General features: G+C 45.4%; 1 protein-coding gene across 4 annotated transcripts in view; it reads right to left on the bottom strand.

Moving 5' to 3' along the window:
* Window positions 1–26,687, bottom strand: part of MARF1 (meiosis regulator and mRNA stability factor 1) — a 1,350,049-nt gene that overhangs the window by 96,400 nt on the left and 1,226,962 nt on the right. For all 4 annotated transcript variants that reach the window (XM_069647123.1, XM_069647122.1, XM_069647120.1 and 1 more), the window contains exons 24-25: window positions 12,752–12,812; window positions 12,490–12,606 (exon numbers count right to left, since the gene is read on the bottom strand). In XM_069647123.1, coding sequence (XP_069503224.1) covers window positions 12,490–12,606; window positions 12,752–12,812 — 178 coding nt within the window. The remainder of the gene's footprint in view (window positions 1–12,489; window positions 12,607–12,751; window positions 12,813–26,687) is intronic.

Genomic DNA, 26,687 nt, shown 5'->3' with positions numbered 1-26,687 from the left:
CACTCGGCGGCGGCGGCAGCGGGCGAGGAGTCCGGCCTAGACATGGCGTAGGCCGCCCACCTTTTGACCCTGCTGTCTTTTAGAGTTTTGGGCTTTAGTAATTTACAGGCCGCACAGCCGTCCTCCTGGTGATCGAGGGGTAAGCAACGGTTGCACCGTTTGTGCTTATCCTTCCAGGTATATTTACCCTTGCAAAGCAGGCAAAACCTAAATGGCGTCCTCTCCATAGCTGAGGGTAATAAGTGTGACTACGACCTCGAAAGAGAGGGAGGGGAAAGAGAAAGGCATTCTTAAAGAGAAGAAAGACCACAAAACCCCACTCTCCCTACTGTGTATGGCCGGCAAGGCCAGGCCACATGTTGGGCAGCGCCGAAGGATCCCCTCCGCTCGTCCTTCCGTCGAAGATCTTGCTCGGCGGAGAAACGGCTCTGCGTCGAGGGAGGGATCTACGTTATTGATATTAATAACAAACAACCGAAGGTCGAAGAAACTATTTGGCCATGTCTCTCGAGGAGCTCCACATAAAGGCGACCAGTAGCTGGGCAGAAAAAAACAATCTGAGGGACCTCGACGCGTGAGGGATTGTGGGTACAATGCACGTCACTATAGGGATAGTGTTACAGACACGCCTTGTCGACGTCCCCTTTTCGACTACGAAAAACAAAATGCAATACTCCGCAGTGACCACTGGATGTCGGACCTATGCACAGCATGTGATTCTAAGCAGATTAACAAACATCAGAAATAGTGATTCTACAACATTCAGATCCTTTAAAATGTTGGGGGGCATTCTCCACCGCTGTGTTGGACGTTTAATGTTATGAAGAGATATATTGAGTATGACCAGGGAATGGTCCGAGAGCGTGCAGGGGAGAATTTCACATCGCTCTACAGAGTTGATCAGGGGGGAAGAAATGAGCCAGTAGTCTATTCTGGACTCTGTGTCATGTACTGACAAATAGAACGTGTATTGTCTACCTGTTGGGTGGATCCCTCTCCAGGCATTGGACAAGGCCAGCTCCTTCAGGGCTTGGTGTATAATGGTAGCTGATCTAGTGAGGTGCCTTGGTTTGTTCGAGGACCTGTCTAATGAGGCATCCAGAATGGTGTTGAGGTCCCCTCCAGTGTTCCCTCCAACCTGTGCGCATGTGCACGTGCCCAGCTTCCTTCTGGGTGCCGCTCAGATGAATTTTAGCAGCGCACACAGACAACTTCCACCTTCTCAAGAATGAATATGGTACAAGCCACAGCAGTTACCTGACATTTGCTTTCTCTCAAAATAAAGCTAAATTGTACTAACTAGTGTTGATATTCTGGTCCAGCCTATTTACATTACCCTACTAAACAAGCATGGCCTTAAAAACCTGAAATAGAGAATACACCATAAAAGGAGCATGAAAAAGTAGCTCTTTGAACATAAGATCTTACCAAGATATGCCTGCACACAATCAAAGAACCTTCCCTCCCCCACCCATGATTCACATACTTAACTACCGCACTTGTACATTATGACTCCAACTTCCGCCCATGTCCACATTTAGAAATTACTGCACAACCTTGAATCTGCTTACTGTGGTTGTGCGAAAGGTTACCAGACTTGTACCTACATCCACCTGCCTTATGTTTGTTGTAATATGAACAATCAAGCACCAGAATGTCTATTACTCATGATCCTTAGCAAAAGTATCATCCACACAATGTGACCGAACAGTCAGCTCAAATATCAGATACAGACTGTAAGTAAGAAGGCTACTTGGATGTGTAACCTCATCCCATGCTTCCTGTGCTTTTGTACATATGTCACACACAGGCTTTGAAGCAGTACCTTTGCAATGCAATATAAAACTCAAATACTAATTTGCCTTTTAAGGATTTTGAGTAGGAAAATGTCATGCACAGTGTCTCCTACTTTAGCATTGCTAACCTTACCCTATAGGTGGAGAGCAAGATTGCAATATCATTTACTTGGCCTGCAAGGGATAATTAGTATGGACTATGCCTGGCATTACTCGTAAATAGTGTTAGAACAACAGATATTCAGGCAGCCGGAATACTTTTCACACAATCTGCATCCTTTCCAAGTTGTCAGACTTGCACTGAGCAAAGACTTGTATAATCCTACAGAACAATATTAGGGGAATGTATGTTGTAAACAATCTTGCATGCATTGCAAAATAATTGTGTACATGCAGAAATGTAACATTTTGTTAAACTGCACAGAATATCATGGTGAGGCTTTAAATATGTTTTGCTTGCAAAGTATTGTGATTATGCAAATATCACAGTTTTACTGCTACAATTCCTCACTTTTTACAAAGCCCTGTCAACCAGTATTGAAGGCTAGCCCAGGAGCCGAGGAGAGGTACGAACGGAAGGGGTGTTGGAAGGGATGGCACAGGAGGATGAAGAAGAAATCAGCAACTTTCAAAAACCAGATTGGATGTTTCGGCAGTACAGTGAAGTGAAGGAAATGTGTTTGTTTGCTAAACTAAAGGAAACTCTAATAACCGTCTAGGAAACGGCACCTTCTGTTTCTTTCTGCTCAGCTGTTGAGGGCTTTCCAATATAATCATGTGTTCTGCGTTTATTACCTTGAGCATCCCCATGCATCTTGTTTAAGTGATAACAGTGAATTGCAGAAGAGGGGTCTCTAGTTACAGAAGAAGGCACTCAATCTGATGTACCTCAGAGTTGCTACTATTAACTTAAACTGCAAATATATGTATTGTTCTTCAGCGACCCCATAAGAAACCTCAGTAAGGTTATTGTTGAATTTTGTGTAGGCTGTGGTGAGGAAGGGTGGGCAACACTATAGGCTGTATTATGTGCCCTGTCGTTTTCTCCTCCTAGGTCAGGGTTACAAGCAGGGCTCTGAGAAGATTTTACTCCCTACTTGCAATCAAATGATTTTTCAGCGAGTAATAAAGTAACTAGCTTTGCCAGTATGGATACTTTATGCTTCTTAAACGTTCTTTCCCCTTAAAATGCCTCTTGAGATTGGACAGTAATATTATTAAGAGTTCCTTCCTATGCAACTGGTATGCTGGTCCCCGACTAGAACATATCAATGGAGCTTTGTGGGAAGAAGCAGGTTGTACAATCCTTTATGTTAATTGTTTTGCGTCTTTGTTGAACATATTTTCCTGTTTTTATGGAGCAAATACTGATGGTGTGATTTTGAGTAAGTGTTGTCACAGCTCTACTCACAGAACAATATATTGTTGATGGTTAGCAGAGGAACAAGGATTTCTGATCCTAATATTCTGTGGCACAGTTATTCTGATTTAGCTATCATCCTTACTCTAATTAGGAGAGGCACATTCTCCTTGCTCTTGAATTACTTCATTAAAGTGGCACATGAACTCCTACTGACATGTTTTCCGACACATTCCATTTAGTTGTCGTTATTCCTTTTGCAAACATTGTATCCTGTATTAAGTTTTTGACTGCCACATCAGTTATGACAAGTGATATTTGGTTTTTGTAACACATATGAGGGTTTTTCCCAATGACAAAAAATCTGCAATGTCTCTGAGCAGTGCCGACAAATGAATAGCCACAACTACACCAACTGTTTATAATGAGCATACAATGCTTTTTTGTACACTTCTTTTTCTCCACATAGGAGTACTTTTACTAGATTCTGTGGCTGACATTGAAGTATTGGACTGGTTGATGAACACTCTTTATTATCACATATGAAATATTTGTTTTTTTGTAGCCTATATGTTTGGGGAAAGTGTTTAGGATGCACCTTATACACTTCTTTATAAAGGATTACAGTGGTTGGGTGTGGACATTCCCTTCAACACTTTCTTCAGGGATGATAGCTCACTTACTGTGCATGCTCACAAAGTGACTTGCCTCATTAGTGAGTTGCGCACATGGACGATTATGTTTGCACGAAAGACAACCATTTCCGCACTTAGAGAAAAATTATTAGAGGGAACATTGGTCCCCTCCCCATAAGACCCAGGCGTCCGCTGTCAGACCAATTTCATCAAAGAAGTGGATGTAAAACTCTGGGTCATCCAAGTTTGGGCCATAGGTGTTGATCAATATAAGTTTTTCGCCTGCCACGGTACCCCAGACCACCACATACCTGTCCTGTTGGTCAATTTTGCTTTTCTCGGTGGAGAACCCCAGTGAGGGATGTGTTAACGTGATGACGCCTCTGCTTTGGGATGAGTATTCGGTATAGTGTCTATTATTGCCCCATTGCCGCAAAACACTCATTGGTCCTCTTCAGTGCATGGGTTTCCTGGAGCATGGCGAAGTGTGGGCGGTGTCTGTTACTATATGCCCCTACTTTGCTGGCTTTCGCTCTATTGTTCAGTCCACGAATGTTCCAGGTGAGCATTTTAAGTTTTAGCCCCACAGATGGCATTGTTTTCTTCGCCATTTCAGTGTGTTACAATCAAGTTTGGAGGGGGAGGCTGCTTCTTGGAGGAGGGCAGCATGTAATACAGTGACTGCATTTTTAACGGCAAACAAACAAATTAACCTTTTCTCCTGGTGCCCAATTGGGGCCAACAGTCCGAGCAAGTAGCCAGGGGCAACTCTTGATTCCCTTTCCCACCCCCACCTGCATCATCAACCCAAACCAGATGATGTTTCCCTTGAACCATAACTTTGGAAATCTCCTGGGGGTGTAAGCTGTACTCACATGGCCGCCAACCAAGGGTGCTCACAGCCCTGCTTCAAACAAGTAGTGGTCAGGGTCACCACGCCACCTTTGGGTTTTGAGCTATATAATCGGCGCGTTATGAACAGAAAACTGTCAGCTGGCTGGGTCGTCCAATTCTTCAGCAGGATGGGGTGGCAAATACTTGTTTATTGCCCTGTCTGTGGGGGGCAGAGGGATGGAGGCCTCCACATATGTCATGGCTTTTGTCGGATTTTCAAAGCAATGTGCTCTGCCCTCGTGTTGGATTCTCATCTTTGCTGGGAAGATGAGCGCATAGGGGATCTGACGTAGACTCAGTTGTCTCTTAACTGGTTCGTAGGACCTTCTTAGTGTTTGCACGTTTGTTGAAAAATCCAGATAGATGTGTATTCTGCTGTTCTCGTAGAGTAGAGTACCTTTCCTTAGATACTCTCAGGATAGCGTCTCTGTCCCTATAGTTAAGGAGACGGGCTATTATCGTTCGGGGTGGTGCCCCAGGTCTAGGAGGGGGTGCCAGGGTCCGATGGGCACGATACACAGGAAAGTGGTCCGAGAATGTGTCAGGACCCAAAAGGGACTTCAGGAGAGTTTCTACTTGGTGTTCCATGGACCCCTTGCCAAAGGTTTCTGCTACCTCGACTAGGCGGATATTATTTCTTCTGGACCGTGATTCAAGGTCTTTGCATTTAGAGTTTTTTGGAGGTCCCCTTTCAGTTGGGCGATGTCACGGCTGTGCTGTGTTATTAAGTCCTTATTAGTGCTGATCCTGTTTTCCGCCTCAGTAATGTGTGTGCTCTCCTTGTCTACTCTTGCCTTCAGGGAGCTGATTGTTGTCCCAATGTCGTCCAATTTGCTATTGACTGCCAGAAAGCCATTCTGGACCATTGTCATTAGTCAGTCCACTCTCTCGTCCACCGTGAATTCTAGCTGGCTGTCCATTGGTTTTGGCGGTGGTGTGGTGGATCCATGAGGCTGGGAGCTGGTAAAGGAGTCCATTGGGGACTGTTTTTTGGGAGCTCCCCCGCACCCCTTCCTTTCGTGGCAGCCCATAAGGTGGGCCGGGTGGCTTGTGTTTTCCCACGTCTCACTGCACTCTGTAGTAGTGTTATCCAGTAGTTTAGGATAAGGAGTGGTATGCTTGTACAAACTGAAGGTGGTCCTCTCTGATATCTGGATTGGGCCTGTATAGCTCAGTCGTGGGGAAATAAGGGTGCCCGGGTAGTGTTGGAGCTCATATGTGAAAGGCTGGGTTGTAGATCGAAATATTGGTGGGTAAGTGGGCTCTGCCGGCCGCCAGAGTTCAGTAGTCCCAGTGTTTCCCTGCAGGAGCCCTACTGTGGTCCAATGTCAAAATCAGGGGTTGATTTGTGCTCGTGTGTTCAGACCAGTGCCCAGCGTTAGTGGCCATTACAGCGCGCACTGTGCCAGTCTACTGCATTGCCGGTGTGGCTGGAGTCTGGGGGTCCTGTATTCAGAGACGGGATGTTTGTGGTCTCCCTGACGAGCGTGCTTCACCACTTATAGATGAACAAGGCGGGTAATTTTGCACTGCGGATCTGTCTGATCCCACGGATTGTGGCCTCGGCGCTGAATGAGGGTATATGCCGGATCCACGCGTGTATTTGTCCCTCGGGGCCAGGGCGGGAGGTTGGCGCTCTTTGGGCTTATGGGTGAGCGCTATGCACCAATGTGGTAGGTATGTGCATGCAGGGTTGGGCGGATCGCAATATGCTGGGGCTGCAGCAGGCAGGGTTGAGCGGATCGCAGTGTGCAGGGGCTGTGTTGTGGGCTCCTACCTTAGGCTGGTAAATGTAGGTCACAAGCACCGGGAATGGTCACCTTGCCGCAGCGGCCTGCGGTGCCAGTCACAGTGGGGCCAGTCTAGATCGCGGGCTCGTTCTTCCCGGTCAATCTCGGCACGGAGTGCTGCGTGGCCCCGGGGGCTGTTACAAGGTGTTCTGCCCGCTGTGGGGGTATGCGCCCGGGCCGGTGTTCAGGCGCCCGTGGAGCACGCGAGGGCCAACCTCGCAGTGTCGTGGCAGGCTCCTCGATGTACAGGAGTGTGGCGCTGCCCTTCCCCCACTTGGCCTGCAGACGTCGACACTCCCCCGGGCTGTCGTAGTGTTACTATGGAGACACGACACGGGGCCGCCTCCACCGCTCCTGCGGTGCAAGTTCCCTGGGTGATAGCACTGGATTGCGTGTGCGTTTATTTTCCGGATTTATCCGAGTAGCCCCGCAGGTCTTCCACTGTCGTTTCCAAGTATTTTCAGGTTCCAGGTGGCCCCGTAAAGGATTGATTTTTAAAATGGATGGAATACGGGCTGGAGCTCTCCTCTCATGCAGCCATCAGCGTCGTGCGCAACAGCGCCCCCCCCCAGATTTACCAAAGGTTTAAATACCTTTCCCAGCCCACACCAGTGTCCCATGTCTCATCTGCCCCCCGCCAGTGTCCCTATGTCTGCTCGGCCCCCTGCCAATGTCCCCTTTGTCTCCCCTGCATCCCCCTTTACCATCCCACCCCCCTCTTGTGCACCCTCTATTTTTCCTTAGACCCCTGTGCTTTGCTTTTTCCCCTACATGCCTTTAAACTTTAGCCCCCTCCTCCCTTCCTTTTCCTCCGTCTGTCTTTTCCGGCACTAGCCCAATTGCTGACAGGCATAGTAATTTGTAGCCACCGGTCTTTGTAGACGTTTCCCTCTCTCCGTCCCAACACCCCCCCTTCACCTCTAAACTTCCTAGCACTTACTTTTATCATCAGTCCCTTGACCAATGATAACAGCTTGTCTGTGCCCCCTTTCCCTTCTGTTTTTTTTCTCCCCCCCCTCCCTCACCAGAATTATCTTGAGCAGTCGACTTTAACCGATAGTCACTTGTTTTGTTCCTCTCCTCTCCGCTCACCCCCACTTCCTTCCCCCCTCCTCTCGTCACTCTTGCACTGCAACAATTGCCGTCAGGCATAGTAATGTTACTGCTTGTTCTCTTTTCCCTCCTTCCTCCCTCGACTCTCCTTTATTGTTACATGCACTTGTACTATCGATTATGATTTGATAGCTATTTTTCACATTCTGTACCTTTTCAAATCTTTTTAAGATTGTACTAGTATTTCCCCTTGTTCCCGCCCTCCTCGAAGCGCTTTGAAAAACTTTGTGCACAGGGGCTCTAGAAATAAACAATCAATCCATCAATTTCTCAGATAACTACTGTTTCCAAGGACAGTGAAGTGAAATTGACTTTATTTACATTTGTAACTTTCTAGACCCAGCACACACCATTTTACAATAGGGCGCTAGAGGGGATACTTTGTATCCCTTTGTCTAGTTTCTCAAGTAACATTTTTATGTTACCCTTTCCACAATCAATGGCTGGTGGTAGTGGTTTACTTTTAACTACCATTGTGTGTTTTTACAGCAGACTGTGTTCGCAGCTGCAGTACAGCACCCATGGGTGCCCATTTTGTCAAAATGGCCCCAGTCTTTTTTCACCATTTTTGTTGGAACGGTCCTTCTTGAGATATACTCTGCACACCAAACCAGGTTTGGTCCCTTTGTTCGTTTTGTCTTTGGCGGGATTCACGAGTGAAGCCCGCCTCTGGCAGGCTGGCAGGGGCAGGAAGTGAGGTAGGTGCCCTTAAGTCCCTGTGCTTAATCCCCTTGGTTACAGGAATGCACCCAAAAGGTGATTGGCCAGCTGGCTGTCCGGCAAGGACAGCCATCCTGCTGAGTAATTGACAGCTAGGCTGGAATGAATGGGAGAAACCTGCATAAAAGGCAAGGCTTTTTAGCTTGGAAGGCAGAGTCGACCACTGGATGAAGGAGTCCGAAGAAGAACTTGGAAGAGATGCCTGCTGTAACTACTGGACTGTTGGTATGCCCGGTGAAGCCTGGTTGCTGTGCTGAAGCTCTGAATTCGCCTCGACTAGGGAAGCCCTACAAGGACGACTTCTCCCCTTGAGTTGGTGGGACCAATCAAATCCAAAGTGAACTTCGTCCGGACATCCTCTTGGTGCTGGCTGTACTTCCTTGCTGCAGCAGAAAACTAAGTGCCAGGGAGAGGAACACCAGATTGCAGTGCATCACTTTTAAGTCGGACCCGAGCTGCTGGAAGATCCTCCGGACTCCCAGGAAACGGGACTGACCAAGCCTGAGCCACCTCAACAGAGTGTTGGACCCCAGATTCGAGGAAAGTCTGAAGTGGTAGGCGAGAACCGCGAGAAGCTGAAACCGCGAAGTGCCACTGAATTGAAGTTTGCCCTTTGCTGCTGCTGCTGACCGTCCCATTGCAGTGCACAAGTCCCCAGAAGTCCTCCCTCTTGTCCCCACGACTGAGGCCCAGGAACAACAGGATCTGCAGAGCTGCACAGAAACAGAAGCCAGCTGCAACCATTTCTTCGAACCAAAGGTACTGTACAGTCTAAGAGAACTTCCCTCTTGTTGTGTAACCTTACTTGTTCCCAGTTGAGACTGGTATTGGTAGCTTCTGTAGAGTTGCTTGCATCTTCTACTCCTCACAAGCCTAACATCTTATGGCCCTACATTGATTCTTCTTTTCTACAAAGACTTCTAAAACATTGTGCAAGACGTTTTACCTAGACCTTTGCTAATTAAACAGTGGATGGCCTGGCTCCCTGAAAGCCGTTCTTACCTCTGACATTGTGCTTTACCTTTCCTCCCAGAAAGGGGTTAACTTACTTTGTATTGAGGGGTTAAAAAGTACTTCCCTGCTTCAGAATATTTGTGTGATCTCTTGTTTATTCTAATGGCCCTTTTCTTTGACACTCATCTCAGTATTGCTCTAAATGTACCATTGATATATTAAAGTCCACAGTGCCCTAGCTATTTAAGTCACCTGATGGTGTAGGAAGTGTTAGTGTGCCATCCCAAACGGCTACTTGCTGTTTTAGACAAAGTTTGCCCCTTGTGAAGGCTTATTCAAACTGACTTAACTAAATTAATAATTGAAAACTTGAGTATGAGTGTTTATTTGGATACTTGTCACTGTGAATCTCTGTGTAACCACCCTACTGCTCACATTGACCCCTCTTGAGATAAGCCTGGCTGCTCAACCACACTAGCAATCTGTGTAGTGCAGACTTACACCAAAGGTTGGGTTCCTATTGGCAGGTCAAGATTGTTGTAGTGCACCCAAAGGGTATTGCACCAAGTCTTGCCTAACATGGTTGAGTTTGTCCCACTAACCCAAAGTAAGAAGTCGTCTTGTCAATCAGAAAAAGGAATTTGCGCATAGCAGCAGGGCTTCACTGGGCAATTCAAAGATCAAGGAGGATGCAGCTAGCTTTGTTCACGGTTTCTTTGTTGGGTGTTTCTCCCAGTGGTAGACTCTGACTCTAGTCCCAAAACGCTTGCCTTTTAAGCAGGTTTCTCCCATTCATGCACAGCCTAGCCTGTCACTGAAACAGCAGGGTGGATGTCCGAAAAGGACAGTCAGCCAGCCAATCTGGACTGGTTCCATTCATGCACTCCTAGAGACAAAGTACAGGGGAGTTTCGGGAACCTCCCTCACCTCCTGCCTTTCCAGACACACAGGAGCCAGAGGCGGGTTTCAGGACTGGAGCCCACCAAAGGCAAAACGAACAAAGAGCTCAAACCTGGATTGGGCGCACAGAGTAAATCCCAAGAAAGACCTTACAAACAGAAAATGTTGAAAAAAGAAGAATACCGGGCCATTTCAACAAAACAGTCATCCACTGGTGCTATACTGCAGCTGAGGATTCAGCATGCGGTAGAAAAGCACAACGGTAGGAAAATAAAACCACTGCCACCAGCCATTTAAAGAAGTGAGGGTAACAAACATTTTTTACATGAGAAGGTAGGATAAGGGGCCACTAGGTAGCCCCCCCCCCCCCAAGCACTCCACAAAATGGGGTGTGCTGGACCCACAAAGAGAAAGGGTAAGTAAAGTCAATTTCACTTTACTATTCTTGGGAACAGTGGGTTCACACAAGAAAAGGTATTCAAACCGTATGAGAAATATAGTGTTTCTCTGTGACACTGCACTGAAGGTGCTGTGTGTCACCATACAAAATATAGATGCCTATGGAGTTTGTCATACTCCAAAAAAAGTGGAAAAACAATACAAATCAGGTCAAAACAAGTGAGTGAGGAAAAAGGTCTCACTCCAGGGTAAAAATTAAAAAGTTCTAAAATCCAGCAAAAGAGCTGGGGGTCTCTAAGGTTGAAGGGAATTCGCACAGAAATGAAAATTCTCCCTAATGGAAGGTTATTCAGAGACTGAATGTTATCCATGTTATCTTGTATTGCCACACATTTTATGCATTTGTTGCGGTATTTTGAGGGCCAGTTACCCTGTGTTAGAGTGGTTTCCCTTAGATTTGGTTAGGCAGGGAAATCCTCAGTAGAGTAGGGATAGTGAGGTATTTTAAATATGTTCTTTAACAATAAAATGGCATATGTTGATAAACCCACAAGCAGTTGTCCGCCTCGAATTACTGACCCCTCAATTGTTTTATTTCCATAGCCAACTCTGGATCTTACCAGCTATTGCTCTGAACACCAGTGGAGGCAAAGGTCATGATCAATCAATTTCCCTTCACACAAAGGGAAACCCGTTTAGTTGAGAAACTTACATGTGTTTAACGGCATAAATGGTTTCCATTTCTAGGCAGATCCATATGTAGAAAATAAGTATACCACAACCAACCAAACTAAGATTTTGTCAACTGAAAAGTTACTTGCACAGGGAACAAGGTGCCTGTGGGAGATGCTAACTGAACCGCAGGATGTGCCCGGGGTCCATCACAGTCACGTCCTTGAAGAGTCCTTGGATTGAGACTTGTTGGGTAATGGTCAGTATACCAGTCAAGAAAACACAAAACTATTAGGTTTTCTCGTAAGATTTCTGTCCTCTCAAACATCTAGCAATGTCTGTAAAATCAGAGCATGTGTGTCTGAGAAACATCTCCCTCACTGAACGCACTCCAGCAACAGTGATAAGGCAGACTAAAGAACCTTCAAGTGGATGGTGATTTGGCAAGGTCTTGGTCTTCTTTCCTACAAACTTGTAGGCTCATCAAGGAAAAGGAGGGTTTTGAAGGCATGGGCCCATTCACATACAACAAACATTAAAAAAAATCCATATTTTTCATGATGGAAGACTACAGCAACAGTTTTTCTAGTATTTATTCTTCCAAAATACACTCAAAAAATGCACTGTAGGATTTTATTAAGAGCAGACCTTAAAAATAATTTCTCTATATCTTAAGGTCAGCACAAGGATTACTGGTACCAAACAAAATAAATAAATATGGAAGTTGATCAAGACAGGTCTTGTCTTTCCCACAAACCCTCCCACCAGGGCTTAAACAAGAGAACATGTATTGAGAAATCCAGATCATAAAATGATACCACCTGGGACAACCAATCCATAAAAGGAAAACACAACTATGATCGGTGCAGGAGCATTCTTTTTTTTTAGCAAGCAAGGGGAAAGCCATATAATTACAGAAATGGAAGCATGCCACTCTATTGGGTTCCAAAACAACTTCACGTCACCAGACACCATGTTCCTGCCCAACTCTTTCACTATTCTGATGGATGCCTTCATGGAGTTCTAGTATGGCTAATTTCATTAAACTACCAGATTATAAAGGTTTCCAAAATAAAGTGTACCACTTTTCTGCAGAGACTATTCATCTAGTAAACTTACCTTGGTAACTACGAATCAAAATACAGTATCGGAATTACTCCAGTAGAAGTATTAAACATTTTTCGAGAGAATAATGGGAATGCCTAAGTTATCAAAGATAGTAATACTTTTATCTAAATAGTTATAATCTATTGTACCAGCAGAAGATTCAAATTGTTCTGGCTCCAATGACGAAATAAACAAAGGCCTCTCCAACTGCGTATCACTTCCATAATCTTCAAGAGCAGGTGACGAACTTGATGAATTAACACGAGCTGAGAAAGGAAAAAAAAACATGTAGTAATGCGCTGAAATGGAACAGAGAAGGTAAGTGTTAAAGTTAGGAATGTATTTACCAGTCTATAATTTTCTCACCCATCCCTCTGACATACCTCTTGATTAACAGTGTGGTTTACTTACTTTTCATATCATTCTTTAGCACCACAATTCGCTTATGGCCGTGTCCTTTTATCCAAACCACCTAAGTGCATAAGAAACATGTCAAATAGTTTTAATGTCGAGAACACATTTTATTTTTAGATCAATATTTATACAAGTACATTCAGAAAGTGCCTGCCTGCAATGTTAACTACGTTCCACCCAGCACACAGCAGTTTCCTTTTCCAACTATTAGGAGTGTTTTTCTGAATTACTACTTGTGTGGAGTTCTTTCCTTTCAAGTAAGCAAAACTCTTGGGGGTAAATGTAACTGAGTGGGACTACTTCACAGCCATTGCCCAGTATCCACCTCTCAGAGTGAAGCATACTTTGAATTGGAATACAACCAACTCAAAATCACATTGCAAAGTGTAGAGACATATGTGGACATCTTACCAACTGACAGAGGATTGGAGGGAAATACAGCCCTGGGCCTGCAAAGAGTGTCTGGGGTTGGATTTAGGAAGGGGCCAAGGGAGTGGGTCGAGATGCTGGGACAGGGAAGGAATGAAAGTCATTTGAAAGGGAGATGGGCAAGCCAGAAAACTTTTTAACCACAGTCTCAAAGCTAGTGCTTTAGAAAGGGCTGTTCTATTGCCATACAGAGATATGGTATACATTACTCACCGTAGTCATATTTCTGATGCTTGTATCTGCTTAGATTCACATGCTATGCACAGGCAGACATCTAGTGGAAGCAGCAGAGTATTACAGCTGTTTTCAAAACTCGAAAAGGGACGTCGAAAGGGCATGCCAGTAATACTATCCCTAGTGTGACGTCCACTGTACCCATGGTCCATCACGCATTGAGGTCCCTGATTGTTTTTTTTCCGGCATCGTGAGCGGACGCATAACGTGTAGTTCAATTTCGCATAATGCCATTTGTTTAAGTTTAAAAAATAGTTACTCTTTCTGTCCTTTCCTACCGACTTCTACCAATTCATCGACGCTGTGGAAAAGACAGCAGCGTTGGACAAATTCAAGATTGGACAGACTCTTAAATCCTAATATTTAATCCACTAAATCTTTATCTAGTTGGTCTTCCTGCGTCACTATTTGAAAATGCTCTGCCGCTTTGACAAGCACTTCATTTAGTCTAATACCGGGGGGTCCTGATTAACGGCAGAGTCCATGACATGCATATCTGTTTCAGGGTCGCCCTCCTCGTCATTATCCCCGTAATAAAGGTCTGCTGCCTCTTGGATAAAGAGGTCTTCATGATCGGAGTCTGGGTCATAAAAGTCAATGACTATGTCTTGCACTGGATCCTCGAGGGCGCAACCTTTTATAGCAGGGGGGTTGAGCAGGAATATGGGACCCAAAGGGTGCTGTTGTGGGGGGAGGTGGAGTGGAAGCTAGAGAAGTAGTCACAGTCTTTTTCATAAAAGTTTGCCATGAAGGACATTCTTTTCATGACCCTATCAATCTCCTCAGCCGACCATTGGGCAGAGCTAGGAATGACCAATGGTTGGGAAGGGATCCCCAAATCTTCAGGTGTGGGAGGGAGTGTAGTAGAAGGTGGAGCCTTCTTTTTTATGGTGGAAGACAGTGAAACTGGCACTTGAGGGTCTTTACTCTAATGAGTGGACCTATCCTCCTGTGACATATCCCTATGGGGGGGGGTCTTAGAAGTCTTTTGCTTGGATTCCCTCTCTTTACTTTGGCCCTCTGGGGCTTGCTTCTTGACTAAATTGGCAAGTCCCGCCTGTATAAGGTTTTGTACCTGCTTCGAGGTAGAACACCGAACTTTGGGTGCGGGCTGAACCGGGGCCTTGTCAGTGGACAAATCGACTCTCGGTAGTGGATTTGCACGCGACATCTGTTCTGTCTTTCGACAGCCGGGGCCTGTCAAGTGGCGATCTGGAGTGCCCAGAGGACAGTGATTCGATGGACCTCTCCCTAGACGTTGTGTGCTGCCGTTTGCTCAACACGTGTCGAGTCTCAGCCATGGATTGTGTGTGTGTGGTGGAGGATGTAGTGATAGTGCTTCCGCCGCTGGGTGTTGTCCCCATAACAAGGCCTCAGGCCTGTCTGTCAGGGGCCTGCGCTTTGGAAACTGGAGTGACCCCGTCGTCTTCGGATACGATAGCGTTGCTGCAGTCGCTGAAGGCACCTTTAACTTCCATGGCCTCGAGCTGCCTGGCGTGTTGGGCCCAGCGTTTAGTTAAGCGGTCCTTCAATGTCTTGGGCTTGAAGAGCCAACACGCTCGACGGGTACCCTCGATGTGGTCCGAAGGGATTCAGAGGTTACACACAAGGTGTTTGCCAACCCACATAAACTTCCTATTGCACTTGGGGCACAATTTAAAGGGAGTCCCATACATAATGGAATGACACGGCAGCTAGGGGAGTGTGGTGTACAAAAAGGGGAATATACAGTCTTAAATATCTTCCCCGCTCTCTCCTTATATGAACAGGGGAGAGGGGCGCACTCTAGTTCCCTGCACAGTTAACCTACTCAGCCACTGATGTTCTCCTCCTACCGGTCTCTGTGCTCTTCACATCATCAGAGAGGCAGTTTAGCTTGCAGCTCACAGCAAGTGCAGGTGTTCACAATCAATGATGATTATGCTGCAAGGACTTCTGGTAACTGTAGGAATCAGGTTGGCAAGGAATAAGCTCACACCCAGACCGAGTGGGGAAGGGAGGGCGAGCAGCCCACTGTGTGGCACTCCAAAGCATGGCATATGTCGCCCCGGTGCAGCACCCTATTGGATTGTGAAGATTTCACCCTTCAGAAATCCATAAATATGATGAACAGGGGAGAAGGGTGCACCCTAGTTCCCTGCACACTTTGGGCTACTGCCCCCCCCTTTTCCCCACGGGTCTGGGTGTGAGCTTGTTCCTTGCCAACCTGATTACTACAGCTACCAGAAGTCCTTGCAGCAGAATCATCATTGATTCTGAACACCTGAGCTGCAAGCGAAGATTGCCTCCCTGATTTGAAGAGCAACAGAAACCAGTAAGATATATATGGAAAGGGGCGGACGGTCAAGCAGTCCAAGGTGCAGCAGCACTCCGGCAAATGTTGAAAATGAAGTACAAATTGGGTCCCAGGAATGGCTGCTGTATAAAAAGTCCTTAATTCAAACAATCGTGGACAGGAGGGCAGCAAAAAACCCCCCAGGAAATGCGATTCACCCTGAACAGGCTTCGTCATGCAAAGGGGAGAAGACTAGTGCTTTATACCAAATCACAGTCCTACATTACGGTTCTTAGCAGCTGACACAGTAAAATTTTATATCCATGCATTCTGCAATCTTGAAGTGCTTTACGTTGATACAAGATACAATGATATGACTTACTTAGCAGCACCCCAATGTACATAATAAAGTAATACAAGTTGCTCAACAGCACCCAAGTATACAAATGGATTCTTGTTTAACAATCGGCTATATTTGAGATATAGAAGTGGCATCACCTGACAAAATTTGCAACCACAGTGTGGATCCAACCATTAGGTTCATTGTCTGCAACAGGGAATTACATGTTAAATGCATCGTGCCTAGAGACATTTGTGCACAGTTATCGTTGATGGATGTGCCATATAAAGGAAAACTCAGCAGGATGAAAACCCACGCCGTCAGCCCCGGTGGGCGCGTCGGGATACCTGCTGTGCTTTCCATGATTTTATCAAGCATGGTAAAAAATAAATAAAATATATCTTTAAGTTATTGTCAACAGTGGGGCGGCTCACTTGGACGTCTTCATCGATGTCATTTGAGGAGACTTCTGAAATTTAGTTGTTTGCAGAGAGTTCTTCAGGGATACCCTTCTTCGTGAAGAGGTAGGGTCTGTACCGGACGTTCGCCACCCTGGTAAGACCGGAGCAGCAGTTCCAACCAGAATGGCGTCCCCTCCTGCGCAGCCCAGGAAAAGGGGACACAGCCCACAGGCACAAAAAAAACGTAGGTAGTAGTTCTGCTGATGCAAGTGATTCTTGTGAATAGACAAAGTTGTGAAGTAGGTAATTCTGAGAAGGTACAGGCGGTGTCCAAAGACGTAAAGTGTCCAGACTCAGAAAGAGCCAACGAAGAAGCCCAAAGGCCTTGGAATAGGAGGCTGTTCCGATTTGTACGAGCAGGTAAGAGTACCAACGAATCCAAGCTGGTCAGCAAAACAGAGGACACACGAGGGAGGGCCCAGAACATGTGCATGACTATGGGCTAGCAAAGGCTGTATACAAGAAACGAGGGGGGTCCTGCCTGTAGGGATGCTATTTGGTTGCACACTTATTAAAAATGCAAATGTAGTTACATAAATGGCACACTGGCAGCATACTATTTACTGTCAAGTTGTGCAAAGCTGTATAAAAGATGCAGTATAGGCACTCAGATTGAGTTACAATTTGTTTCACTCCCCCCCCCCCCTCGTTTCTTGTATACGGTCAGCAAAACAGGGCTTGTGTCAGACATGCAACAGTAATGTAAGATCAAAGAAAAAACAAAGAAGCAAGAGTGCAGCAGGAGGAAATCGTGAGGACGAAAATCTGTAATAGAAGGTAGCGAGCAGAGAGGATGCACAGGAAGTGTTTCAACAGAGGAAAGTATAGAAGAGTCGTAGAAGGCGAAATGTAACAAGTAGCAAAGAGTAAGAGCGAGCAGAAGAGAAAGCGAGAGAGAGAGGTAGAAGGATAGTGCCGCTGGTGCCCTTCGGAGAAAGAGCACAGCGAGCGACCAATCACTTACCACAAGCCCAAAAGAAAGAATGAGCAGCGAAAAGCAGGGTGGACACAACAGGAAAGGTAGGCGATGCGGGAAAGGTTGCGAGAAAAAACCCACGAGACGAAACAGCACAGAAGTAGATGAAGATAGGGAGGAGCTAGGTACCGAGGGAGAAAAAGAAACCCGAGGCTGGCCGGGAGAGAAAAAATGAGCAGCAGCTGTCTATGAAGCAATTGATGCGATGCACAGCGAAAATACAACTAGAGATAGAACGCGCCTGGGGGCGGGGCTACCAGGCCTATATGATTAACCAGAAAGAACTAGCACGCTGTTGAAACAGCGTGATGGAATGTTAATGGCGGTAGATCTTCCATCTGGACCACAGCTTCCAGGAGCCATTCCCCATGACAGTTATGCTCAGTCACTGCATCGTTCAGCTAATCTAACGAGTAAAGTGCTTCGTGCAAATTAGGATTTAGGCTGTCCCTAAGGCGCAATATGCTATGTACAAATTAGACATTTGCGCACTGTTGTCATTGATGCATTTGCCATATAATGGAAAACTGAGCAGGATAGCAGTAAACCGCTCTATCAACCCCAGTGGGTGCATCGGGATACATGCTGTACTTTCAATAGTTTTTAAATTTGATCAAGCATTGTCAAATAAAGTTAAATATCTTTTTGTAAGTCATGCTCTGTCATTGCATCATTCAGCTAATCGCCTAGCCTGTAAAGTGCAATGTGCTATGTGCAAACTAAGATTTAGGCTATCCTTGAGGCACAATATGTTATGTGCAAATTGGAATGCAAGTCAATGCTACATAATATAAAGTGCAACGTGCTGTGCAAACTAATAGTATTTTTACTACAAGTGCAGGTTTGTTACAGGCACCGTAGAATGTTAGTCAATACTACATGGTATAAAGTACAACGTGCTGTATAGACTGATTAAGTTGCTCAGTATGGAGTCCTCACATACACTGCAAATAGAGCTGTATATTGGTGCAGTGAATTCAGTGAGCACCATACCAGTGTTGACAAGAAGGTGCTACCGTATGAGTGCTTGTGCCTTCTACTTCATAAAGTAGAATGTGCTATATAGAATGTGAATATGATTGCTCCAAATACCAGTTGCCCAATATAGGGTTGTCATGTATGCCCAAGATGGAACTATATACAAGGAATTCAACAAGCATTTGTGCAAATAGCAGGCTGTGCAAATGGTTGTTGGCAAGTACTCCCGGTATCAATACAACAGGTGCAAGTGGCCCAATACAGATTCATCATGTACTCCACACATAGGATTGTATTGTAGTGTATTGTGTTGCACATCCTAATTAGTCTGCATCTGCCACTATTTCCGAGTATGACATGCTGCCTTGTGTCACATGCTAACAGGTATTGCACCAGATCCTCATATAGTGAAAACAAACTACTAACAATATAAAAATGCACTAAATAGAAGTGAATTAAGAGAATTAAACACATCAGTGAAAGTTCAACCACATCTGAAAACGTACATTAACAAGAATACACGCTTAGAGGATAAATAATCATATATATCTGTGGGACAGAATACTGTCGCTACTATGGGGCAGTGTCACAGATTAGGGACAATGTGCAATTAGCTTTTTGAATTTGGTGGGAAGGTCAATGCAAAGAGATTGCATAATGTACAGTGAATGCTGGCTAGGCACTATGTTGCACAAACCCCAGTCATCCCTCACAATTTACATACAAAACATGTGCAATACCAAACTTTCTTACAAACTGACACAGAGGATCGGAGTATTTATTTCCGTCCGGTCATCTTTCAGTTGGTAAGATTTCCACACATTTCTCTGCACTTTGTAATGTGATTTTGGGTTGGTTTTGGAGGAATGAATGGACTACGGTAATAGACGTACCTCTACGAGGTGCCACAGAGATCAACATATAGGTGCTGTATGAAGTTGACTGATTTATTTAAATTTTTCAAGTTTGGTATTGCACAGGTTGTATACATATCTTTTTTTGTCACTGAAAAAAAACTTTAGTTACAGTAATCAGATTTAACACAACAAAACCCTTGGAATTCAGTGGATGTGGGAAGCGATGATCAGCTTAACTCTGCTCCCCCCGTTGAGGAACCCTAGGATCCAATTTTGTGTTCACACAGAAATCCCAGCAGCAACAGGTCAACCCACTGAGCCATCTTGCTCGCCTCCAATTGTCTTTGTGAAACCCAATTGTTATGCATGGGCTTTGCAACAGGGGGGGGGTGCCGAGTTAAGGTAATTGCTTCCTACATCCGCTGGATTTCAAGGGTTTTTTGTTGAATTAGCTGTCCCTTAACTAAAGTTTTTTCAGTGGATTTCAGTTTTGTTATACCATAATTTATTCAAACCCACTAGCCATGGCATTTGGCCATGGCCACCGTACATGTTCCACCAATAGGTTTTCTTTGGGTCCACTTGCCATGGCCCCCAGCTCTGGCCAATGTACATGTTCCACCTATAGGTTTCTTTAGGGCCCACTAGCCATGGTGTCCTTCGACCGTACCCAATGGCCATGTTCCAACAATAGGTTTCCTTAGGGCCCACTGACAATGCCCACAGTTCATGTTACACCAATAGGTTTCACTTTACATGTTGCAGCTCTAAGATACCTTTTTATTTTCTCATTTCCACTGTACCTGTAAAATGTTCTCTTTTTTTTTTTACTCTTTTCAGATTCCCGTGGTTATGCCAAATAATTACCTATAATGGTAGCTATTGCTGGGTATAACCGTGGTTATCCGAAAACTCACAAAAAATCCAAACCTTTTCTCTAACCTCAAAGGCACTCACAAAGTGCTCCCCTCCTCTTGCCATGGTCTGTCCCCATCCCACTGCCCTGCGCCACTTTTCCCCTTCCAAGACCCCTTCTGTTAGCCCATATCACTCGGTTTCGTGCGACACACTTTCATTCTCAAGCACACTTTGTTTTAGCCGCAGTTATCCCTTGTATAACCCGGGTTACGTGAAAACAATCGAACTGTAACTCTGTCCCCTGACGACCCCAAACTCCACAATTTCACATCGCATCATATTCCCTTCCTGCCCCCCACCTCTAGCCTGATGCCATTTAATTATTGTTCCTCCTCCAAATGGCTTTTTTTGCACTTTTCATTTTCGGCTAATGCATGTTATAACTGCTGTTCTCTCATGCATTGGGCAAAAAAAATAAAATTAAATAAAAATTAAATAAGGTGGCATTTTGATTTCTACAATGCTTCATTGATGCATTGTGGGACACACAGCACTATTATTTTGGCTCCTTCCCCTTTTAACATGTACTGGACGGAATAACCCCAGAAGTGTAGTCAACGCTTCGTGCCCAAGTTGTTTCATACCTGATTAACTTCTGTCCGGTTTTTGCTGTGTGCTGCTGAGAAATTTTGACTTTTTCCTCTATCTGGAAATTAATGAGTAGTATGAAAACAGTGTTTTTTTGCTTTCTTAATATCTTTTTCAATTTTTAACGAATCTTTCCAGAATTTCCAGTCTGCGGTGGCTCGTTGTTAGTAAAGTTTTCTCTTGGAGCAACTTTTCCTCCATATTTTATGGATGCCCAATCTTTTTGCTTTTACACCTTATCCTGACTTTTTACAGTGAAGTTAAGCCTTCAGCTTCACTCCATTGGCCTTTTGCTCATTTGCTAATGGGAAACAGTAGTCCCTCAGGCTGTCAGTACTGGGAATCTACCTTTCCCTTTTCTTTTTACACGTTATCTATTTTGGATAACTTTTTCATGTTGCAAAATACATCTTCCAAAGCAGTGCAATGAGGATACTTTTGAATCACCCTAGACTACACTGAAAGGATTTTTCTGGTTACTTTGAAATGTGCCACTGACAAGCTGGTTGCAGCCGTTACATTTGTACTATTTTTACTGTATTTTTAGTCTGCCTTCTCGCGTTTACTGCGTTTAGCGACTAACGGTGGCTAGTGTCCTAAGATGGCCGTGTCGCAAGCTTTTTTTTAGTTTGCCCATTTGTCCTTTAGCCTTCTTCCTGCCTTGCCCGGTCAGGTAATTCATTTTTTGATCATGCATTTGCCTGGCAAAGCAGTGCTTTTCGTGGTCTCGTTGTTAGGTAAGAATTAGTGCAGTCCAACTGGTGTGGGACTGCACAAGACTTACCTGCTTGGTATTAGGTAACACACCTTTTAATATAGACCTGTACTACACAAGTTGGTAGTGTGACTGAGCAGCTAGGCTTATCCTTCGAGGGGTAATGTGAGTTGTAGAGCTGTACAATTGAAATCAGTAAGTACAAGTAGCCAAGTAACCCTTACACACTTAAAGTTATATATTATTTATAAAATACACAAGGTTTAAATAAGCACTCTTTAAAAAGCGTCATCTTCTAGTAACATTCGAAGTTAGGATTCAGTTTTTAACCTTTTAACTGCCATGGGCCTCACCACCCAGTGCCAAGGTCTTTTTTGGTCATTTTGGTATTTTGCCGTTCAATGCCTTCTAATGTTTTCTGTTTCATTAACCCCTTAAGTGCCAAGGACGAGGTATCTAGCGGTTTCGCAGAGAGAGAGTGATGAAAGACGGAGAGTGAGCGCACCGGCCACAAAAGGGGTTTCCTTGATGCAAGTAATTCGTAGCGGTTGATTTTATAACGCTAACACGCATACAGAGAACCACTCCATACGAATATAGTGGCAAAAGTATCGGGTCCGTGGTTGCCTAAATTTCTACTTTTAGAAGAATGTGACCCCCCAGTAGCAGGAATTGAGCGGTCCGACATATATGTTTGGATACTCCCCTACAGAAACCGTTGTTGGAATAATTATTGAAAAGAGGGACACGGTCATGAATTGTGTGGCACAGAGTTAATCGTGCACAGTAAATAGTTTTTAAAAAAAGACTGGATCTACCTCAGACAAAGAGATATTGTTTAAGGGTACAGATGGTCCCCCTGAAGTTCTTTAGCACTTGGTCGAATAAAATGGTGTTGAACGAAACATGTTGGGCAATGAAGGGTATTGTGATTGAGTGACAATATAGGAATTACTCCGATATTTCGAATTGGAATCCACCCCAGGGTAGCACTCTAGGGGGTACGAACATACTTAATAGATAGATTAAGTGTATAGTGGTATCCTTGAGTGATAGGGAACCAATTAGCTACCGACCATTTGGTCTCTTTAGGTAGAGTGGTCACCCTAACACTGCACATTATGGAGTTTTGTATAGGCAGGTGATACATGGGTGAGCACGACACAGGTTGTTTTATACATATGAATTGTTTTATTAGAAATTTTGTAAAAGGTTTTTAGGAATTTTTGCAATTTTAAAACAATGTTTTACAGAGTTGAACTACGTTTTGTGATGTATATGAAAATAAAAATGTGATGTATAAATTGTGATTTTGACTGAATACCTATTTGTTAAAAGTACTTAGTTGTGTTTTGACTTGGGGGATACAAGAGCGAGTAACAGGTTGATGTGGTGTGACCTTTTGGTGGTAGGATTGTCCCGAACTTGTGCTTAGGAGCCTGGTCGCCACGTCATTAAAATGGCTCCATGTCTCTAGATGGTGGTTGCATCTCGTCCTTTGCAACAGGGAGGTAATCCCAAGGACGAGATACCTCACCCATGGCACTTAAGGGGTTTTAAAAGACAAAAGTTGCTAAATAATATTGTTATGCCAACACGAGTTCCAACACTCAGAGTGACTTCAGCAAAGGACAGTATTGCACTTATTTTGGTTATCAATTGAGCTGTTTAAGGAAGGAAAGGTTAGACTAAGATTTAGAACATACTTTCAGCAGTTTGTAAAACAATCACAATCTCCCAAAGGGAGGTAGGCAGACTTGTATCCCAGCAATAATACTGTCAACAATTAAAACCTATGAGGGAACAAGTACTGCCAAAGCCAATAAGTTTAGAAGAGTGCCTTTAGGGAGCCAAGACAGCCAAAGTCAATGGGTAAAGTCACTAGTTCTGCTGCACTTCTTTTTAGATAAAGTTTTGACAAAGTTAGTAAGTTCAGAAGAAATCAGTAACTCTAGTGAGCTACTTTGTAGAGAGCACAAGCTGTTAGCCCAGTGCAGGTGAGTTGCAATCAACTCCAAAAAGCACTTCCCAAGGAAGGAAGCACAACTTATGGCTAATAGAAAAGGTGAATACCAGAGGCCCCACAGTACCTGTGGATTTGAAGAAAAATGTTCAAGCTGCTACAGATAGGCAGACTTCCTGGACCTTGGTCGTGGTGACAAAAGGGAGGACATCTGGTGAGCTCCTGCGGCAGTACTCAGGAGAGGGCCTCCCAAGCAATGGATTTCCTTTGTTTCAGCGGCACTTCAGTTTTTTGGTGCATTTGCCTCGGCACCAATGAAGAACGATAAACTCTGGTTGAACGTGGCTTGCTCCATCTGTCCTGGACTCTGGTGAGGGGACTCTAGATCAAGATTTCCTGCTTCTACAGGGTCCTCTGGATGCCCACAAAGATTTGGCAGGATGCCGACTTTGCAAGATGATGCACTCAATGGTCACAGGACCCCTGGTATTGGGCTTCTGCAGCTCTGATGAGGCACAGCAAGCCGGGGATTGCGCAATGTCTTGAGGCTAGTTGGTCTCATCAGTCCACGGAAGGAAGTTGTCCTGTTCGGATCTTCCCATTCGATTTGAAAATGGGTATAGCACAGTTGCACGGCTTCGCCGGGCATTTCGCGGTTCAGGTGGGTGCTGCTGGCGTCTCTTCATCACTGCTGCTTTGGATCTTCCACTCTAGTGGTCGACTCTGCCTCTAATCCCAAAACCCTCACCTTTTAAGCAATTTCCCAATAATTCACAGCATAGGCTGTCAATAACACACAGGGTAGCCGTCCAATCAGGACTGGTTTCACTCGGACACACCTAGAGACAAAGGACAGCAAAGTTTTGAGCCCCTCCCTCACAGCCTGCCTTTCCAGACACAATGGAACCTGGGCATGCTTTAGGCCAGAAGACCGCCAAAGGTAAAACACACAAAGGACTCAACCCGGTTTCAACTAACAGAGTCAAAGTTGAGAAGTAACGAAACAGAAAATGGCGAAAAAAGAAGACTGGGGCAATTCTGGAAAAAATTGTCACCCATGGGTGCTGTGCTGCAGCTGAGGGTTCAGCCTGCGGTAAAGATGCTCACTGGTAGTAAAAGTAAACTACTGCCACCAGCCATTTAATGTATGTTACTGTAACAAAAAATGTCACATGAGAAGTGGGATAGGGAATTACTAAGCAACCCACCCAGCACTCCACATAGGGTGGTGTGTGCTGGTCCCACAAAAGAAAAGGAATGTGAGACAGGGATCATCTTACTATTCTAGGGAAAGAACAAGTGACTTACCAGCAACTATGGTTCTCCAGCATGGGTCTGGCATGGATTCACATGCCATATGCTTATGAATATTCCCTGTCGTCTGGCAAGGAATCCTTGGTAAAAGAAAAAAACTTTCACTTACAAACTGTATTTCACCTCTAAACCAATCACTGTCCTCTGGGTCATGCTGCCCCCAGGCAATGACTACTCTCTCCCTAAGCCCCCTCCCCCGGCCATCCCCGCTCTGGCAGCCATCCTCAGATTTGATAAGCACGTAAAGTGGCAGTATGACCAAGAAGAGCTGCAGAGGGATAGGAGGGAGGGTTCCCATTTGAATCCATGCCAGACCCATGCTGGAGAACAATGGATACAGGTAAGTAACTTATTGCTTCTACAGCATGGGGCCTGGCACAGATTCACATGCGCAGGAATAAAGAAAACATAGCAGCACAAAATTACACAACCACGGGAGGTGGCAAGAAGAAATCAGTCTTAACTCCAGAACAGGCTCACCTCAACCAAACAGGTTGCGCAGCACTGCTTGGTCGACTCTGGACTCTGGACTCCTCCCTGGAATCCTTGTCAACGCAGTTGAATCTCGTGAAGATGTGCGTGGACCACCATGTAGCAGCCCTGCAGATGTCCAGCAGGAGCACACCAGACAGGAACAGCATTGTTGCAGCGATTGCTCTGGTGGAATGGGCTGCGCTCTCCGATATCCAGGCAGCGGTCGGTACACCACCGATGACCGTGCCTGATGCAGCCGGAAAGCCACCTTGAGATGGAAGCCTTGGACAAAGCCTTCCCATGTATCACAGGAACAAATTTCACGAACAGTTGAAATGTCTTCTGAAAACTCTGTGTGCTACATAGAACTTCAGAGCACGAGCAAAGTCCAGTGGGTGCAAAGCCCTTTCAGCTGAGGATGAAGGCTTTGGGGAAAAAAAAAACAGGTAACACGAAAGGCTTGTTGAGGTGCAATTCCGATGGAACCTTCGGCATGAAGGAGGGGTTCATCCACAGCACCACCCTCTATTCGTGGAAAGTCAGATATGGCTGCTTGCAGGATAGGGCCTGGATCTTACCCACCCTCCCAGAAGAGGTGATAGCCACAAGAAAAGCAGTTTTCTACGAGAGGAGCTTGAGAAGGGTCTGATGCATAGGCTCGAAGGGGGCTCCCATGAGCCTCTTCAGCTCCACGTTGAGTTCTCACGCCGGGGCAGGAGCCCCCACCAGTGGGAAAGATCGAAACAGTGCTTTGAGGAACTCCTTGACGACACTGAGACCAAAGAGACTACCTTCCTGGAGACCTGGTGTAGCGGAAGATAGTCGCCAGATGCACCTTGATAGGGGCACGCCAGCCCTGCCTTAGCCAAAGAGAACAGGTATGGAAGAATCTGAGGAGCCGTGACCCTAAGAGGATTGATATTCTGTGACCTGCACAACGTAGCGAAACGCTTCCACTTGTGACCGTAGCACTTAAGATTCAACAATGCTATGGCCTTGGTAAGGACCTCTCTCTCCAGTTCACTGGCAACTCGTATCCTCTGAACCCTAAAGCTGCAAGAGCCAAGCCCTCAGGTTCAGCGATCCTGGGTCATGATGCAGGATTGTGTCTCCTCCTCTGGTGAGCAGATCTGCAACCACTGGTAACTTGTCCGGAGGCGATGTTGACAGGCTGAGAACCTTTGGGTACCAAATCTGCCTCGGCCACGCTGGGGCGATAAGTATCACCCTCCATCCGCTCTGTTTAAATTGATTGATTACTCGCAGCAGAAGAGGAACAGGCCTTCCGACGGGAAGGCGAACATGTCCCCCCATGTTCTTCAGCTGGTGGAACATGCTGGCGAATTTCTACCATTTGGAGTTTGGCGCCGTCACAAACAGATCAATCCGGGGTCTGCCCCACTTGCTGAAG

This window comes from Ambystoma mexicanum, chromosome 2q (assembly GCF_040938575.1).
Source record: "Ambystoma mexicanum isolate Mex_15411 chromosome 2q, UKY_AmexF1_1, whole genome shotgun sequence".
Lineage (NCBI taxonomy): Eukaryota > Metazoa > Chordata > Amphibia > Caudata > Ambystomatidae > Ambystoma > Ambystoma mexicanum.
The sequence above is the reverse complement of the archived record's forward strand: the minus strand, read 5'-3'. Positions and strand labels throughout refer to the sequence as shown.